At 43.6% G+C, this 18,215-nt stretch overlaps 1 protein-coding gene across 1 annotated transcript in view; it reads left to right on the top strand.

The window, feature by feature from the left end:
* Positions 1–18,215, top strand: part of LOC133354910 (teneurin-3-like) — a 417,855-nt gene that overhangs the window by 345,321 nt on the left and 54,319 nt on the right. Inside the window, 3 exon segments of the mRNA XM_061572093.1 lie at positions 6,365–6,511; positions 17,085–17,185; positions 17,187–17,314. Of these exon segments, the coding sequence (XP_061428077.1) occupies positions 6,365–6,511; positions 17,085–17,185; positions 17,187–17,314 (376 nt within the window).

Below are 18,215 nucleotides of genomic sequence, written 5' to 3'. Positions count from 1 at the left end.
AAACCTGGTAAAGCTGCATAACATTTAATGAAAAATATTGTAAGAAAAAAGGGTTACGTTTTTTGTTTTTTGGACCAAACGGTACAGGTGCAGCCCTGCAAGTGCTTCCACACACTACTGGCTGCATAAGTGCCTCCACGAGAGGGCGCTATAGAGAGCCTCTCCAACAAATTGTATTTGGCCTTCTCTTCCACCCTGTAAGAAGTAGGAGCACCCATGCAAATAACTGCTTTAAGGTAGAATTTTGATGTAACAAATGCATTAGGAAATAATGAATTTGGACGACATTAATAAGAAATGTTGCAATACAAAAGCAACGTATAATTGGACATTACATTTGTAGCTCTACAAAGTTAACTGTTTTGAGTTAAGCAGATAAATCTCGCTCAAGATTAAGAAGCCCGCGATTAACTTTCGGACGACAATACTTTTAAAGATGTTCATCTTGCAGTAGGCTGCAGCCTAGTTAAGCAATTAAGGAAGCCTTTAAGCCACTCTTACCACTGCTGACACTTACTGAAATAGAATGCTATCCACCACACATAGCTGTTGTTGTTGTGTAATGGTTACCACGCTGGACTCGAAATCTCGAGGTCGCCGGTTCAATTTCATCACCTGGTGCGGCCGGTTGCAACAATGAGCACGTTTTGTGCCTCTTCCCCCCACAGCCTCTGTTCACCAAATGATGTTCATGGGTTCACCACAGTTAAGGCATGCAGTGGGGGAGGCTAAAGTGTGAGCACTTCTATCTTGTCCAGAACACCTGGGTCAGCGTGGTCGAGTAGACCAGATATCCTCTGGAGTTCCCACTCATTCAATGCCCTTTCTGCCAGCGGTGGCACAAATGAAGCAATCGCAGAGCCTTTTATAATATCTTTTTAAAATACAAAAACATGATATTTTTCGGGTTAAGTAGAAAACAACGCTCTTACTTAACCAATTGCATCTGTTGAATGTAAGAAAAGGTCATATTTTGTCATTATCGCCTTCTAATTTAACTTAATTAGTTTTATTTTATTCAGATTGGTACTTGGAGAGGCATGGCGATCTAAAGGTCAATTGGCTCTTTGATGCAATTAAAAACATGAACGTCGACGCGGTGGTTCCAGCGTTTCTTGACGCCCGCCGGTTTTTCGTGGCGTGAACTTGTCGGGCCCTCGCTATTGGTGCCCTTTGAACTGCTCGAGATCGCTATACCCTCTTTTTAGTTTTTTAACCCGGGTCAAATAGAGCTTAATGAATACTGACACTTTTTTTAAGGCTGCAATGAATAATTAAAATGTACTTGGAATTTATCCATTATTTGATATGGTTTTCCCTGCCCCAGGCCTCCATGAGTGCACACAATAGCCGCCCCACAACACAAGACAAGCCCGAGACGCATTTCTAATCGCCCCACCCATTCACCTTTTGTTTTTATTTGATTCAGTCGTGCTGATCTAAAACACGGTGAACTGATTAAAGAAAAACAAAAACTCTAGCCCCACCAAGCATGCCTCTTTCCAAACGCTAATTTGATCTTGCCCATACCTTGATTTGAGAACTGCATGTTTTTTCTCGTGTGTGTGTTTAGTAGTCGTCAGGGGGGGAGGGGGAGGGGGAACTACATCCCCTAAAATCGTTTCTCATTTGAGCTCAACTGAACCCCAACCATAGATCTCCTCTATACCAAACTGTGGACTCTGCTGCTGCCTGGCTGTCTGGGCCGGAGGTGTGGGACCTTGGTTATCCACGCATGCACGCACGGTGTTGGAGGATACAGAGGTCCTGCAGTTGTGTTATTTTATTTCTCTCGTCTCCCTCTGCATGATAGATTTCCTCCCCCCATCACCACCCCGTCCGTCCACACTCCAGCTCTGTGGGGGATGTCACAGTCCCAGCACTCTCCCCTAATTTTTGCTTTCTTTCCCAAGCTCACTATCAGGATAAGATAGTTGAAGGTATGTTTCGTGCTAACGCTTCCTTACTGGTTGTCCCTGTTTTTTATTTGATTTCTTTACCTTTCTCCCTTGCAGACAAAATAAAAATCCTATAGGATGTCATGTTATATTCAATAAACACAAATGTTCTGAGTTAAAATCCCTGTTGGGGGATTGGCTAAGACCATAATCTCCCTGAGGGCGTCAATACAATGAGTGCGATTATGAGTTAGTTGCCCTGTAGAGATGCCTGTTCCTGCCATTTAAATTTGGAATCTTGACCAATACCTCGAGACCAGTAGTGGAAAATTAGCGATTCCCTTACACACGTGTGTGCATGTGGACATGTAATGCCCTGGTCTTTTACTCTTTGTACAATTTGCAGTTGCATTAAAAATGGAGATTTTAAAGAGAGTCCATGCAGCCTGACAGGGATTTTAAATGTTGAGCAGAGCCTCTAAATTTCTGTTACTGCGTTTCGATATCCTATAGGATTATTTAAAGGGATTTTGCCTCTAAATCTAAAAAGCATGTGCATGTGTGACATGCTTGCCAGCGATGCTAACCCATCTGAGGAATGATTCATTTCCATTCATTCACCTCCATACGATGATGTTCAGGGTAATGCCACACATACATATAAGACAAAGACCCCCCTATAGCCTTAACAGACTGTTGGGGCAAGTGCTGTTAGCGAGCACCTATGAAGGCTGGCACGGTACACGAGGGGGTGGGTTTGCCAACACCACTCCCGGCCGCCTTTGTCTCCCAGTGGCAATGTTTACACATCGCACCAGGTACTTATTTGAGGCAGAGTTGACCTAGTGGAGGCCCAGGACCTGTTTAAATAATCGTCACTGGTGATGGCCGTGAGTGGGAATCGAACCCGGGTCGCCAGGTTCGTAGTGCAGCGCGCTAACTGCTACAATACTACTCCCCACACACAGACATATACGCACACACAGCACACAGTAGTTTCATCTCCCATTTGCAAAATAACTATGCACACCTGCTGTTTAATGCTTTCGCAAACATTCACTTCTCATGGTCACGGGTAAATTTTTTATTTTGCGATAAGTGAATGTGTTGTGGGATGATTTTTTTATCCGGTGATATTTTTAGTCACAGCATCAAAATATGCAAAGTCGCCGTGGTTTGTGCCTGTCTTGAGGGTTGAAGTGTTGCATATTCCTCTTGTGTCAACAAATGTAGCAACTCTGCACCACTCATCCCAGAGGGACAAACGTATAGCCTCATAATTCCATGTAATCACTTAATCAAAATCGTAAACTCAAAAAGCGAGTCAGCTATTATTATAATAAAAAAAAAAAAATTGCCCCCAAACACAACTTTGCGCTCACAATCGGTGAAACTTTTAAACCATGACAATTTGTTTAATATTTACAGCGAACTCAAAAGCAGTGAAACGTTTTGTAGCTGAGGTAAATTGTATTAAGTTGATTCACTGCATCGCGCGCTTTCAAGTGCGCTTCTGCGGCCGTCTGGAACGCTCTTCCTTCCAATATTAGGAAGCCACTGGGGGCTGTGCATTTTGAAATCTAAATTGAAAACTAATTTTTTTTCAGAAATGCTTTTTGCTTTTAGTTTGTTCACCTTCTCCCCGCACCTCCAATTAGCACGGTTGGCCACGTGCGGTACGAAAGAAGATCAACATGCATAGACGATACATTCATTCATTATATATTGGGCTGATATTTCGCGCGTGCTCTCTCTGCTGGCCATTTCACCCCCAAACTGTGCACCTCGTGCTTCTGAGGCTCAGCATTCGCTGTGACGCAAGCTGTGTAACAGAGATAAGCGCGTGCCACATTCAGTGATCGTGACTTTTCGAGCTGCTAATTGGGTCAGAAATTTGAAATGTATATTACTGGTAGCTTGCTATTCAATTTCGTTTTTTTTTCATAATTTGAAAGGGTTCAACTGTTGCAATTTGTTTATATATAGATTTTTTTTTTATTCCACTGCATGTGTGGTGTTCTTTAGGATTAAAGTTCAAAATAATTTCAAAATGTAATTACCCTGATTATAAAATAAAAAAAAAACGCTCTCGATTTCATATTCATATTCTTTGGGTCTTTCGGTAAAGTCACGTAGATAGCTTCAAAGAAAATAACAAAAAATAACAAACAACTATGACGTTTCGATCACAACACAAGCGATGGTCATCAGGAGGCAAAAAATTTACTTCTAAAAATTATTGGCACAAATTGAAATGCATTCCCGGTAGAGAAAAAAAAGTTAGATTTTGCGACACATTTACTCAATAATTTACCAGATGTGACCTACGCTTACAATGCAATGCTATTTCAAGGATGAATTTTAAGCGCCCGGATTCTGCTTCCTAACTGGGAGATGCACATTAGATAAAGCATATTCACTTAAATGATTTATGGAATAACCTATTGAAAAGGTGGCTCAGTTGTTGGCTTAATGTCGCATTTTTGGCAGTACAGCTAAAAAAAACCACAAACGTGGAAGGAAGATGGGAAATGTCACGTTTTTTGTGACGGAGCGAATCGTAGATTTGGTGTTGTCACTGTAATCGGACGTCAAGATGTGTGGCGCCTCATCCGACCTGCTCCGGAGCCCATCTTCGGTGGAGAAATTAAGGAGCCTTTGATCTTGGGGAGCCTCCACTGAGATGTTCCATGCACAGTCCACTGCAAGTGGCATTGGGAGCATTACATCAGAGGTGCACCTCCTCTCAGCTGGATCACCTCCGAGCTCCTTTCCCTATATGTCCTTCCAGGCTCCCTGCCAGTTCAAGCCCAACACAATCCCTCGTGACGGAGGCCGAACCGTGGTTATCCGAGCAACAGGAATGTGGAATTGTCAACCATCTATTCTTGGAACCTAGTGTCGTCCAACATATGACGACTCACGTACACATACGTACAAATAACAAAATAGATAAACAGACAATATGTCTCCTTCATATGTATCTCTGTCTCACAAAAAAACAAAGCATTCAGCAGCACTGGACAATGTTTCATTATGTATTTAGCGCGTGCATTTGCGCAAAGCCAGCCAGCAGCCTTACTGTTTGCTGGACGAAGCGGTGTTCTCAGACCGCCGCTAAGCTTTGGTTAGCGGGACAGAGTCCTCGACGATGTGTCCTATCGTCTGCCACGGGCCACGGCTACACCACAGGTAGCCACTGAACTCGGGCACTCCCCAGAGGGACGTGGGGCCAATGGGTAGTGTGTGAACAAACCAAAAAGATTTTTGTTTACGTAGCGAGACGAATCCGTGAAGGAGACATTTTCGTCTCCTTATCTCGCTTGTTATGTTTGTACACAGTATGCATGTGCACATAGGAAATATTGACAGAGTATCTCCGTACAGTGGAGGGCATATATCGAGATTAAACATTTAAAAGATAGACAGCGAACAGAGTAGGAACTTGAATACGGCAAGTAGAATGTGTTGTACGTACAGGTTGCCATGCTTAACAGCTGTTGATCACAACCTATCCTCGTGAAATACTTCCCTATATTACCGGGGTATCTATAAATGGATTATTTTGGACGTTTGAATGTCTGCTCCATGTATGGTTTCTTCTGTACAATGCCTGGGCATTTCTTGCCCTAGTGGTGAAGTGCGCGCTTTATAGTTTATTTAGTTTCAGTTTATTTTGTTGGGAGAGAACAGGATGGAGTCCCATTTGCAAGAGTTGACTTGGGTCAGCGAAATGACATACAGGGACAGGAAAACCTAAACACAGCAAAGGAAAATAAAGCAAAATCGGAGCAGAATGGCCGCCATGTTACAGGATAAATACATTTTTAAAATCTCTGCGCAAATGTACATTTCAACTTTAAATAAAAGAAACATTTCCCAAAAAACATAATCTGGCTCGGTCAACTGATTTTCAAATATCCGCAGCAATACCGTATTCTCTGGATTATAAGATGCTCCTTGAATTAGATGCACCACAAACGTGTACCCAGTGTCAGTAAAGTTGTACAAACCAGGTCACCCAACACCGACCTGATTATAAAACACATTGGCCAGATTTGTTTTTTAAATATAAACGGGCGAAAATTGTGCCTTATAATCGGGAAAATTTTCTTACGAACTCAGAGAAAACATTACACGCACTTAAAGTCGCTGGCCAGGTGGCTCAGTGGTAGACCCAGTATCTCACAATCGGCAGGTTGTTATTTAAAACTCTGGTTGGAGGTAAATAAACTTAGCACCACTCCATGGGAAAGTCAACAGTGGTTGCCCTATGGCACGACTCGCACCCGTCATAGTAACGTGGAATTTCTAGCACTAGCTCAGTGCGTGAAAATAGTTGGATGAGCAAACGCCCCGATGCTCATGTGAGCAGGACATCACTCTGGCTCTCTGCTGACTCGTTGACCGATAGGTGAACGGGCCAGGATATATATCACATCGTGTGTCCGTGTCGTTCCTTGCAGAGGGCTGCCCCGGGATGTGCAACGGCAATGGGCGCTGTGCATTGGAGGCATCGGCCTGGCACTGCCTGTGCGAGTTTGGCTGGCGTGGAGCAGGCTGCGACGTCTCCATGGAAACCGCTTGCGAGGATGGCAAGGACAATGACGGAGGTGAGATTGAGCACAGCGTGGGGTCATTTACCACTGTCTGTTGCGGCGAGTACGCGTCTGATGAAATGTCAATCATTTTATTATTAATATTAAATAACGTGTGTGTGTGGGTGGGTGAGTGCTATTTAAAGGTACATTTTCTCTGATGCTTTTGCCATTTAAACAAATACAGCACTAAATGTATACTGATGTAGATGTACAAAAAAATCTAAATTCATAATTATCATCGTCATCAGCCATGATCCATCTACTTCGGGATGAAGGCCTCCCAAATGTGTCACCAATTGATTTAAGTGCTCCATCTCCTCGCTGGACATGTTCTTGGAAACGTTTCATTCCTTGCTTGGCTGCCACTCCGTCACAATTCTTGACTATCGGCCGTCATCCCCTCGTTCTAGCCACATGTCTTATCCAAGCCTACTTACTTTGCTAAACAGCTCTGAGTTGTGTATCTAATTATGTATTTAACCTCATTATGTTATCCAATATTTATCCACGTCTTCCTTCTTAACGTAACACAAACTGAATTGGATAGCGACATTTTTTTTCCGTCAGGTTAACGGTTGTGTCCTTTCGATTTAAAGCTTTCGTGACTGCAGGGATTCATCTTCTTGGTTCTTTCGGTAAAGTCACGTAGAAGGGAAGTAATAAAATAATAAAAAGAAAACACATTAATTATTTTATTATGTTTTATTTTTATTATTTTATTACTTCCCTTCTACGTGACTTTACCGAAAGAACCAAGAAGGTTGTGTCCTTGTCGACGGCTTTAGTTGCTTCTCTGTTGATTCTGCATTCCACACGTTGTGGCCATCATAGTTTTGATGATTCTCACGGGGCTCTCGTGTGTGCCCGTCACTTACCAAACAGCTGGGTGATGGTCCTCACCAAGATGCCAGCTTCACTGGGGTACAGCACAGCACTCTACCTGTCGCAGTTAAAAACAAAAATATTCATATCTAGGTATAGTCAGACCGCAGTCATCCATGCTAATGATGTTAGTGAGGGTATGTCTGGATGAAAAAAATACAAATTCTGCTAAAATTGTGCGGGGATGAAAATGTAGGATGTGTGTGCATCTGTGTTTATTGTTTTTTAAGTGACGCATTTGCATCACTGCGTCGCTGACCCCCAACGAGTAAGGAGCAACCCAGCTCGCAGAGAGCCTGCGGGAATTAGAATTAAAACATTAAACGCATAAGGTGAGAAAGTAAAAATAAAAGTTTTTGCCACAATGCCTTAACTCGTGGGAAGAATGATTAAGTTGGTTTACTGTTCGGATATAACATGTGGAGGGAAAATGGCTTATTGAAACATTTCCGAGGGGGGAAAAAAATCACAGCCGAAGAAATATCACAGAAAGGATTGTACAAATACAAAAAGGGCCGAGTCGTGTAAGATGGCAAGTTTCTGGACAAATGTAAAGTAAAAGTGACCAGACTATTTTGGGCAAACGTGCCAACTCTATCATTGATGCTGCTACAAAGTCCTGCTCCAATAAAAAAAATAGGCCCCAAATTAGTCCGTACTTTGTTATTACATCTTTGCAGAGCATGCTGCTTTATTTAACTTGACCCTTTTTGGTAGATATCACACTTTTAAGATGGTCCTTTTTTGAGCTTGGCTGTTTTTTATGTATTTCATCTATCTTTTCCTCATTCTTAAATATATGCCAACATCAGATCTATAGTGTTACATAAATTAAGGGCATAAAAGCAATCCCCCATCATTTTTTTCCGAGGAATATTTTTTTCAACACTGGAGCATTAATTTTCGAACCCCATTAGCGTATTCCATTTAAAATGTATGGATATTTTTTTCCCGTTCATTTCGCAGAAGAAAAAAATCTGCATTAACATTTCTTGCAAATGTAACGATGCTTTACATATAGGTCCGCGAGGCCGACTTCATGTAATTTGTCTAAAATCCTTGGGAAAAAATAATAACCACAGGATATTCGCAATCAACTACAATAATTAGTTATTTTCATTTTGTGCATTTTAAATCGCGTACGAATTTCGCATAATTCACGCGTATTTTAATAACATTATAGCTTACTCTCACTTTTAATTGTCTCGGAATATGAAAACCATAATTAACATAAAATTAGGCCCCAGGTTTAGAACATGACATATTTTGTATTTTTGTTCATGAATATATTTTTCCCCCATTTTACTTTTACAGTGTTAAGGAGCATCTGAGATTCCAAATGTACTACAGCCAAAATACTGCACCACAACAAACAAGGCATGGGCTAAAGTTATCTGTGGCAAAGGCTAATTGAAACTGGTTTGTGCTCTGCTGGTTGTAGACCGATCTCATACACACACACACATCGGTCTCACGGTCTTGGATAAGTTGCTTAAGAATTGTTAGACCGCGAAGCCAACCAAACAAAACCTGTCAACAAAGTTGGACTCTTGGTTCAACCATTGTCGTAAACTTGCACGGAATTCACTTTTAAAATAAAACAAGGGTGGATCGTGTACACGTTTATGTGTCCAGATTCAATAAATGTTTTAGAGATGAGGTCATGGCCCTGGCGAATGCGAGCTTTATGTAATACCAGTAGCATTCGCTGGAACACAATTAGAGGGTAATGTAGTTTCTAGGAGCACAGCACAATAGAGTTTTGTGAACTTGAGCTTCTGCTGATATCGCATTAAAATATCTCTTTAAGTCCTCTGCTTATGAGGATCTGTGATATACGTGTGATAAGAGCTTTCTCATTGTTCACACTGAGTAACGTCCTTCCGTACTGCAACGTTACAACAACGTGTACACAATCGCATGAGATTGGCGATGCCCTAAGAGCTTACTTGCTGCTCACTTAACGTCACTGTGGCTTTATCTGTGCTCCTTTTTATCATCGCGCACGTGCTTGTGGCATTTTTTGGAACGTAACCATAGTCGGTTTCAATGCCAGCCCCGGCGTACGTTCATGCATTTTTTAAAAGCCCGCCAGCACGGGATGCTGGCTTTTGTGGAGTTTTTTTAAGGGGGGGGGGGTTCATAAAACATTGAATAGAAACTTCCAAAATTAGTATTTTTTTGCTATTGCATTCGTAGCTGGATATTATCAAATTTACTTACGATCGCCTCGCTGCCAAAGTGAGTTTCACGAGACGGTTGTGTGCTTGGTTTCTCTCAATATCCTTGTGACTATAAAGCAAACGTGCATGGGCACCGTTTACCGTACGGCACTTTTAATCACAGTACGTTTATTTAGCCGCTATATTTTTGGGGGAAAGTAAAACAAACAAAGGCAGTTCGTCAACATTTGTTTCTTGCACGGCTCTCTTTGCAGCTAACGACATCACCAATTCTATGATGGCCCGTCATTTCAAATAAAATAAAGCCTCATGTAGTTTTTTCCATCCAATAATTAAATAAACATAGACTGTGTATAAGAAATGTTTTATAAACAGCACCCTATATCTACACCCAGAAATAGAATATGGCTTAGTGGTTGCCGTATTGGCTTTGCAGACCCGATTTATATCCAGAAACTTCTGTTTCAGCAAGCAAAACTCTGGAACGGTTTCGACCTTCTGCATCTCACCAGCAGAAATCAGCCTCGTTAAACAAATAATAACAATATATCCATGAGGCCCCAAACCAACACAATAATAGGTTTATGTATTGCAAAAGATGTAAATATAACTGACAGAGAAACCCGGTAATCTGCAACGGAAAATAGGAGGCATATGTCATTTTCATACTCTGTACTCGGAGCACTAAAAGTAATCTGCTTTTTTATGAAGAAATAAAATCCGAAGATAATAATGTGAGGTTTTTGTATATATATATTTTAATCTCTGATTTAAACATATTCTCATGAAAGTTTTGCATTGATAGGCGCATACATTGAAAAGTTAGAGCAATTTTAAATGAACCGTGGCCCTTTTTAGATTTAAAGCTTTCGTGACTGCAGGGATTCATCTTGTTGATTCTTTCGGTAAAGTCACGTAGAAGGGAAGTAATAAAATAATGAAAATAAAACATCATAAAATAATTCTCACGACGTTTCAGCCACAACGCAAGCAACCGTCCTCAGGTGAAGACCAGGTCTGTTGGGGAGACGCTTGCGTTGTGGCCGAAACGTCGTGAGAATTATTTTATTATGTTTTATGTTTATTATTTTATTATTTACATTCTACGTGACTTTACCGAAAGAACCAAGAAGATGAACCGTGCCCTGTTTTCTGTATGTGTTCCTCCCACCTCTGTCTATGACTGCATCGCCATCTCTGGCTGTCTTCAGAACGTCTTTTGCCATTTCATTTCCAATCAACGTTCACTTCTTACAAATGGTAAAATACCGTGTAGCCAGTTACCCAGCTAGTTTCACTGGCAATGGGCCGCAGCAGCCACGAACAACACAGAGTTACTGTTGAGGTGGGGAGGGAGCCCAGCCAACAGCCATCCAGGAAATTTGAGGCGTAAAATATTTAAATAGTAGTAGGATACAAGAAAACTAACAACAGATAGCTACTTGTAAAACTGAATTAAGCTTTATTGCAAAAGTATTCAACTGCCCGACAAGTGCCAATTAACCAAAGGCTTCTTGAATTGGATGTATTTTCAACGTGAGGTTTCGGCAAATCTAAGCTGTCAGGTTGATAAATGGTGTACGGGAGTGCATTTCAAATGTGCACTGCGCAAGGGAGTTTTGTCCAGAATTGTGTCCAATCACTCAATATTTACAGCATATTCATGATGTTTTTCTCATGCATGCCTGTTATTTGTAAAGACTGTACATTTCTCAAAATGCACCCCCCCCCCTCTCTTTAAATCATATTTATACATGCATTCAACGTGATCAAACATGCTCGCACTGTATAAACACGACCATTTCCTTGACAAATGCGGGAATTTGCAAAGTAAAACAAATGTCCTTTTTTTTCCCTACGCATTACACATGCGGCGTGACACCTTCACGAGTGTTCCCAGTGCCTCTGGCCTCCTGGTGTTGATTTTTGCCCCCTTGAGGGGGGAGGGGGAGAGGTTGAGTGGAGGGTTGCGTGGAGCTGTTCAGGATGGAGAGTTTCCACCTGTCCTAGTTTTCTCAAGATCATCTTCTTTTTTGAGGTAGCTGTCCGCGGAAATCTGTGAGTCTTCCCGGGACGTTATAATTCCCGTTTTTTTGTGATTTACACAATAATATCCCACCCGCAATGATGCACGCATGCGCAGTTCTCCTCGCTTCTGCTGTTTGCGAGATAGTTCTCTTGTTCCCGTAGAACATCGCTGGCTTTTTTTTGTACCTCAGAAATGGCAACCATCGCAGGGTGGAGGGGCAGTATAATCTGGACTGGAACGCATTCCATGCTTGTCCCCCCGGCGTTCGCGTAACAATCTCCCGCGACGTAGGGTTGACGGTTGGACTCGACAGCCGGTGGACGTGAATTGACACGCGCGCACAAGGGCATCCCCAGACAACATCAGTGGTGCGGGCGCACGACCCAACGCACGTGGCCTTGTGGCCGAGCGACCGTGAGGAAGGGAGAGTGCTTGGGGTAGGTGAGGCGTGAAGCAGGAGGAGAGACACAGAGGAAAAACGCAGCAGGAAATCTGTACCCCGGATGGCGATTGAAGATGTCGATCAGAATGAAAGTGATTAAATGAAGGGGTATGATTGGTTTTACCCTTTCTGGCAATAGGACAGGTGTTAAGATGTTAAACCACCGAACAGAAATCTTTTGCAAGGAATCCTGTCTGCATTAACCACACGTACTTGTGGGGATCATGCACACAAAACACATGCTCTGAGGACGACCGCTTGTGTTGCGATCGAAACGTCGTGATATATTACTTAAATTTTTCTACCTAGGTGACTTTACCGAAAGAACCAAAGAGTATGCTCTGATAATATATGCGTTGTATTTTTTTTACTGAAAGGTCTCATATTAAAGGGGTGGGATGGTGGCAAGTTGGAGTGGGTTTTTTTTATTTGAAAAGCATCATAGCAATGTGCCTGAAGAATCAAATGTTTAATCAGTGAGTGCTCCCTGCTTTTGGCATGTGGCTCAGAAGCACGGTCAAGAGCAAAAACAGAACAACAACAAAAATGGAACAAAATGTGCGCAAAGCGTGGACAGAGATGCATGCTTAGGATCGCACTGAGAAGATATAAAGATGAGCGCGTGGATTCGAGCATTTTACGCAGGTCTAGAAACACAATTCGAACCGTGAAGAAAAGTAAATGTGCTTGTGCAAGACGCGTCACAGCTAGCAGGGGAACGATGGCCCTACGATCAATAAAAATAAACACAGCGGCGGCAAGGAAAGGAACGCGTCCGGGAGGCCATCGACCAAGGAGATGGAGCGTTGAAGTCAGTTCGTGTGCAAGGTGCTGGGCGTCGTGACGGCTTCAAGCCAGCAGTGGATTGCCCGTGGCTTACGGTGATGATGGTGCGGGCGCGCTTGGCCTCTAGCTGGGACAGCCGCAGCCTCCCCACCCACGACCTTTGGCCAAGAGGCTCGTGCTCCCAACGTATCTCCGGACGAATCGCCCGTAGCGGCCGCTGCCGCCCCCCCCCGCCCCCCCGTGATGGGAAGTGTTTTGGCAGCTTTTGCCGTCTCATGTTGACACCAATTTTGTAAAAGTAAACAAACAATAATTACGCAACAATCGGCCAGACCTTTAACTCCAAAGAGCAATTAAAGCCCTCAGTGGTGGGTTAATTGTAGCCCAAAACCTAAGATGATCGTTTCATTAAATTGTTTTTGAGGGATAAGTAAAGCAATTATGTTGGTGGTTTATTTGTCTGATGAAGGAAATGTCGGGCATTGCAGCCGTCCATGCTGTGCAGTTATGTTACCTAAGGACTGTAATAAGAAGTCATTAAAAAATATATATTAGAGTTATAAGGCAAATTAAGAGGCAAAACTCCAGTACTGTGGATGTGCATCTCCCAATAAAATAAACGTGCCGAATGATCAACGATTACCTGCACATTAAGTTTGAATAAAACGATGATATAGGCGACGTCACGCCAGAATAACAAATTTAGCCAATTGCTTTTAAACCATTGAATACAGAATTTTAATACAAAGAGAAAGATCTCCGTGTAGCCTTTAGAAGACTGTTGAGACAAGAAGTGGTGTTGGTGAGCATCTATGAAGGCCGACATGGCACACGAGGGGCTGGGTGGCCAAAAACCACGCCTGGTCGACTTTGTCACCCGAGTGACGGTGTTTACACACTGCACCAGGTACTAATTTAAGGCTGAGTCGGCCTAGGGGATGCCCAGGACCAAGTTTAAATGTTCAGCTACTGTTATTGGTCATTGAACTTGGGTCGCCAGGTTCGTAGAGCAGTGACCAACTGCTGCTGCACAGACAGGCAGCTATGTATAGTTTGAACTTTAATCAGGAATACTGACATGATGTAATACTTAGCACAGGAGATCACCAGTTTTATCTCAAATTGTGGAAACAATGGTGCAATTTTATTTCATCCCCCCACCTCTGTCCACCCAACAGTTTAAATGGGCACAGCACTGTTAGTCGATCAGCAGGCTCACTTGTGGTCCGGTGAAGTGGGAGTTCCCGCCTACTCTTCCAGAACATCTGGCCAGTGTGGAAGAGTAGGCCAAAATACAATCTAGACAGAGCTCACACCACCAGCAGTGTGCGTGAGCGTGCAGTTGCAGGCCTGCACTTTTACCGTTTTAACTTTTTAGTGTCTAGTTTTGTTAACGGTGGTACTTAAGCAGGTCATAGCAGTGCAGTTTGTACCATGCGCATGTTCGTGCTTGAGTCCATGGGAAGCTCATGGAGGTAATTTGGTGGTTGAAAACGCATGGCTGGTACAAAAAACAACATTAATAATACAAAGAAACGTGGGCCAATTTTGGCCTATCTTTAATAAATATTACAGCAGGAATCAAACTAACAGCAAGTCTGAGTTTGTCTTCTGTAATAAGGACTTTTGTTTATTTGTTTATCCCGAAGACTTCTCTGGGGCTAAAAACCCCTTTTGTTACATCTGCCTGACTTTCGTTTGTTTGCTGCACATTATTTTTCGATGGAAATAATGAAATAGGAAAGCGTTTAAAAGTGCAGTTTTTGTTCCATATTTTAGCTTTGTTGTAAAGCAATGCTTAGTGTAATGTCTTTTTCATTTCGAAGAGATATATTGAGTTTGACCTTGGAGCAGCAAACCTACCCTTTGTAAATTGTGAATATCTGAGGTTGGAGTCGTGACATTTTCATGCGAACCCCGGCATTTTTTTTTACCCAGAATGATATAAACCTTAGAATTGAATACATAAAAAATAAATGATTAAAGTTACATTTCAACCTTCTCAATAACTTTGACGCTTGCTTCTAAAAAGAGTTGAAAATGTAATTACCGTGACCAATTATCCAATGTAAGAAACAAATTATTACAATTAAAGTTTAAATTGCTCGTAAATTTGCAATTCCTGGCATTGCAATTACCTCGAGCCTCGTGCATTTTGCGAATGTTCTGTGACATCTTTGACGGAATTTTTATCTTTTCGGTGAACATTAACGTGAAGTATATCTCGGCCTACGCCAAAGTGCCACCGCGCAGGAACCCATTGCGCCCGCGTGTTTAAAATCGGTTTAAATGTGCATCGTTTGCCTCTTGCCCTCTTTAAAAGTACACCCACTTTTTCCATTTTACAGCAACACTTTAGCTAAATGGTGAGATGAGAAGTACTTATTGGGCCCGTGAAAAGCGACACCTGAGCCCAAAGACTCTTTTTTTTACGGCAGGGTCCTGCATGGGGACGTTTTTTCAACACCCAAGTAGCCTGGTTTGTTTTAGTTATGGTTCAGTGGCAGTTCAGGTTATTTTTAAGTACCCTGTGAGCTAAGAATTTCTTAAGTCTTAAGTCCGGGTTTCATCAAGATAAACCAGACTGTTTCCGGGACAGACATGACACATTAGAGAAAATAAATGAATACGTTTAAAAAGGTAAGAAATTATATAATTTCAAATATAAAGTGTATCTTTAAAATTTCTGAGCTAAGTAAGGAATTCAAAAAAGGGCAAAGTTAGGCATAAAAAGTGCCAATGGGAAATAACCCACACAGAACAGGAGGGATACCAAACACAAATCAACATAGAAAGGCACCACAGTCAGGAATCCAATTCAGGCGCTTAGTTTGTGTGAGGCACACATTTAACCACGGGCGCCTCCCTGCCCCCCGAATGGCAAAACTACGCGTCGTGCTATTCCATTCGAAGTCCGTGCCAACCTGCGATGACATGTCACGGGTTTGGATACAACAAGCGGAATGCGTCGGGGGGGATGTTACGCTGCCACAACGTGGAGCATCAATAAAACCTTCGCTTAAAATTGACGCATCGATTGACAGAGGCATTAAAGCGCGCATTTCCAGGGGCGTAGCCTCTTGAGCACATGTACACAGACGCCCACCGCCCACAGCAGTCCGCTTGCACGTGCCGCTTTGCCGGCTTTATCGAGCAGTGGCGGGGGGCATCGCACGTGCTACCGGCTAAGCGTTGCGTGCGAGCCTTTAAAGGCCCCTGATTAATGGGGGGGGGAGGGGGGCCTATTGACATCGCGCAAACTACGACCGCCACCTCCGCTGCCTCCACGCCCGCTCCCTCGTCCACCTACGATTCATATTTTTTTGCCAGGCTTGCTGTGCGCTTGATCACGGCTAATTGACGGTGTGGATGGATTTAGAGCGTGCGGGGAGGTGGGGGAGAGATGTTCGGTTCTCCGACACCGCTGCCAGGGTGCCGCGCGCTGTGCGCCTTGTCCCGGGTCACGAGTTGTTGCGGTAGAATGTTTGGTTTGGTTCGGTGACAATGCTAAAGTTGTTCTCTTTTCGTCATTGTCATCATCCGTCTCGGTTGATCCACTGCTGGATCAAGGCCTCCCCAAGCCACCGCGGCTGCCACCACCTCTCACGATTCGATGCTGCGATGTGTAACCAGTCGCCTCGCGCCTCTACGCGAGAAAATCTCAGTTTAGTTATATTTTCTTTACTTCAAATACTTAGCTGTGAGCAGGGCTGAGATGCATCGTCGTCTTGATCTTGCATTCAGAGTGCATTCTAGGCACGGTCGAGTTTTCGGAGAGAGAAAAAAATCCGATGTTGAATTTTTAACGATAACTTTAAATCTATTTTCGGATCATTTACACTATGCAATAATTTAACTTGTCGTTGTGCTTGCACAAGTTGCATTACCTAATGCCACGTGATTCTTTTTCATGGGAAATGCTTGAAGGAAACATCTCAGCGATACACTCTGCTGCTCTTCACGCAGTTGTCTGGCTTAATCACCTGAATGTGAAATTGTAGTTGATGCTCTGCAGCTACGTCAGCAGCCGTACGAAAGAAGAAGAAGATGGAAAAAGCATGGAAAACAGCGCAATATTTGTGACATCATGCGTCCCGATGAATCTGAAACAAAATTTTGGATGAACCGAAATCTGTATATCTAGGTCTGATTTTGTCAGAATAATCTCATCATCGTGGAAAACATTTCTAATTCCCGGTGATATCACAGGGTCACGGCTGACACCTACGCACGCACGCGCTCGCGACTGTCACCCCCCCACAGACGGCCTGAGCGACTGCGTGGACCCGGACTGCTGCCTGCAGCACGTGTGCCGAGCGGACGGCCTCTGCCAGGGCTCGCCTGACCCCGAGGAGCTGCTTGCCGCACAACGTGCAGCCGCCGAGCCAGAGGGCCAACCCGCAGGCCTTCCCGACCTTCTTCCAGAGCACGCATTTCCTGGTCGGCAGGGACCGAGCCCACGTGGTGCCGGGAGATAACCCTTTCAACAGACGGTGAGTAACACCACCTCCATCATCATCGTCATCATCAGTCGCTTGCCCCTGGCTGGAGTGTAGCAGTCCTCACGAGATGCCGCCAGGTGACCGTGTCCTGATCGCGCGGCCACACTAAACACAGTCCAAGGCCGTGGTGCTTGACATCGCCCTCCGATTAGCATGGTTTGGCGACATACGGTGCGGTAGAAATCTACGTGCATACCATAGCAGCAAGCGTCCACGTCAATGTGGTCTGCCCCGAGGTCGGCTCGAGTCCCGTGGGAGGCCGTTGATGGTGGTGTGTGCAGGCCCTCGTACGATCGGCCACAGCGTCCGCCACCGCATCCTTCACATCTGCGCAAAACGTCCCTCAAATATGTATTCGAATCAGTTTTGTGTCCTTCGAATGTGAAGCCGGAGTCTGCCGTTCCCCTTCGTGCGAAGTCTTTCCACCAATGTTGAGCGGCGAGTCTACCAGGCTGACTGTTTCGACCCATCCCTATTTGCGTTCGACCGCCAGACTGTGGCTCAAAAACACTTCTCTCTTTGCTTCGTCCCGCACACTGATCCCCCTATCTATCGTCTTCTCTCCCGAGTTATTGTAACATTGTTCAATTCTGAACAAAGGTATGTGTGTACGTACGTATGTTTGCTTCTTTGCACCTGGTGTAAACATTGTATTTGTTTTGATTTAAAGCTTTCGTGACTGCAGGGATTCATCTTCTTGGTTCTTTCGGTAAAGTCACGTAGAAGGGAAGTAAACGTCGTGAGAATAATATTATTATGTTTTATTTTTATTATTTTATTACTTCCCTTCTACGTGACTTTACCGAAAGAATCAAGAACATTGTATTTGTCTAAACATCAACACCGGGGGAGACAGAAGTGGCTGTAGCATGTTGTTGTCCAAACCACGCCT

The sequence above is a fragment of the Lethenteron reissneri genome, chromosome 49 (genome assembly GCF_015708825.2).
Source record: "Lethenteron reissneri isolate LAM-NWPU_2019-01 chromosome 49, ASM1570882v1, whole genome shotgun sequence".
Classification (NCBI taxonomy): Eukaryota; Metazoa; Chordata; class Hyperoartia; order Petromyzontiformes; family Petromyzontidae; genus Lethenteron; species Lethenteron reissneri.
This window is presented reverse-complemented; position numbering and strand designations above follow the sequence as displayed.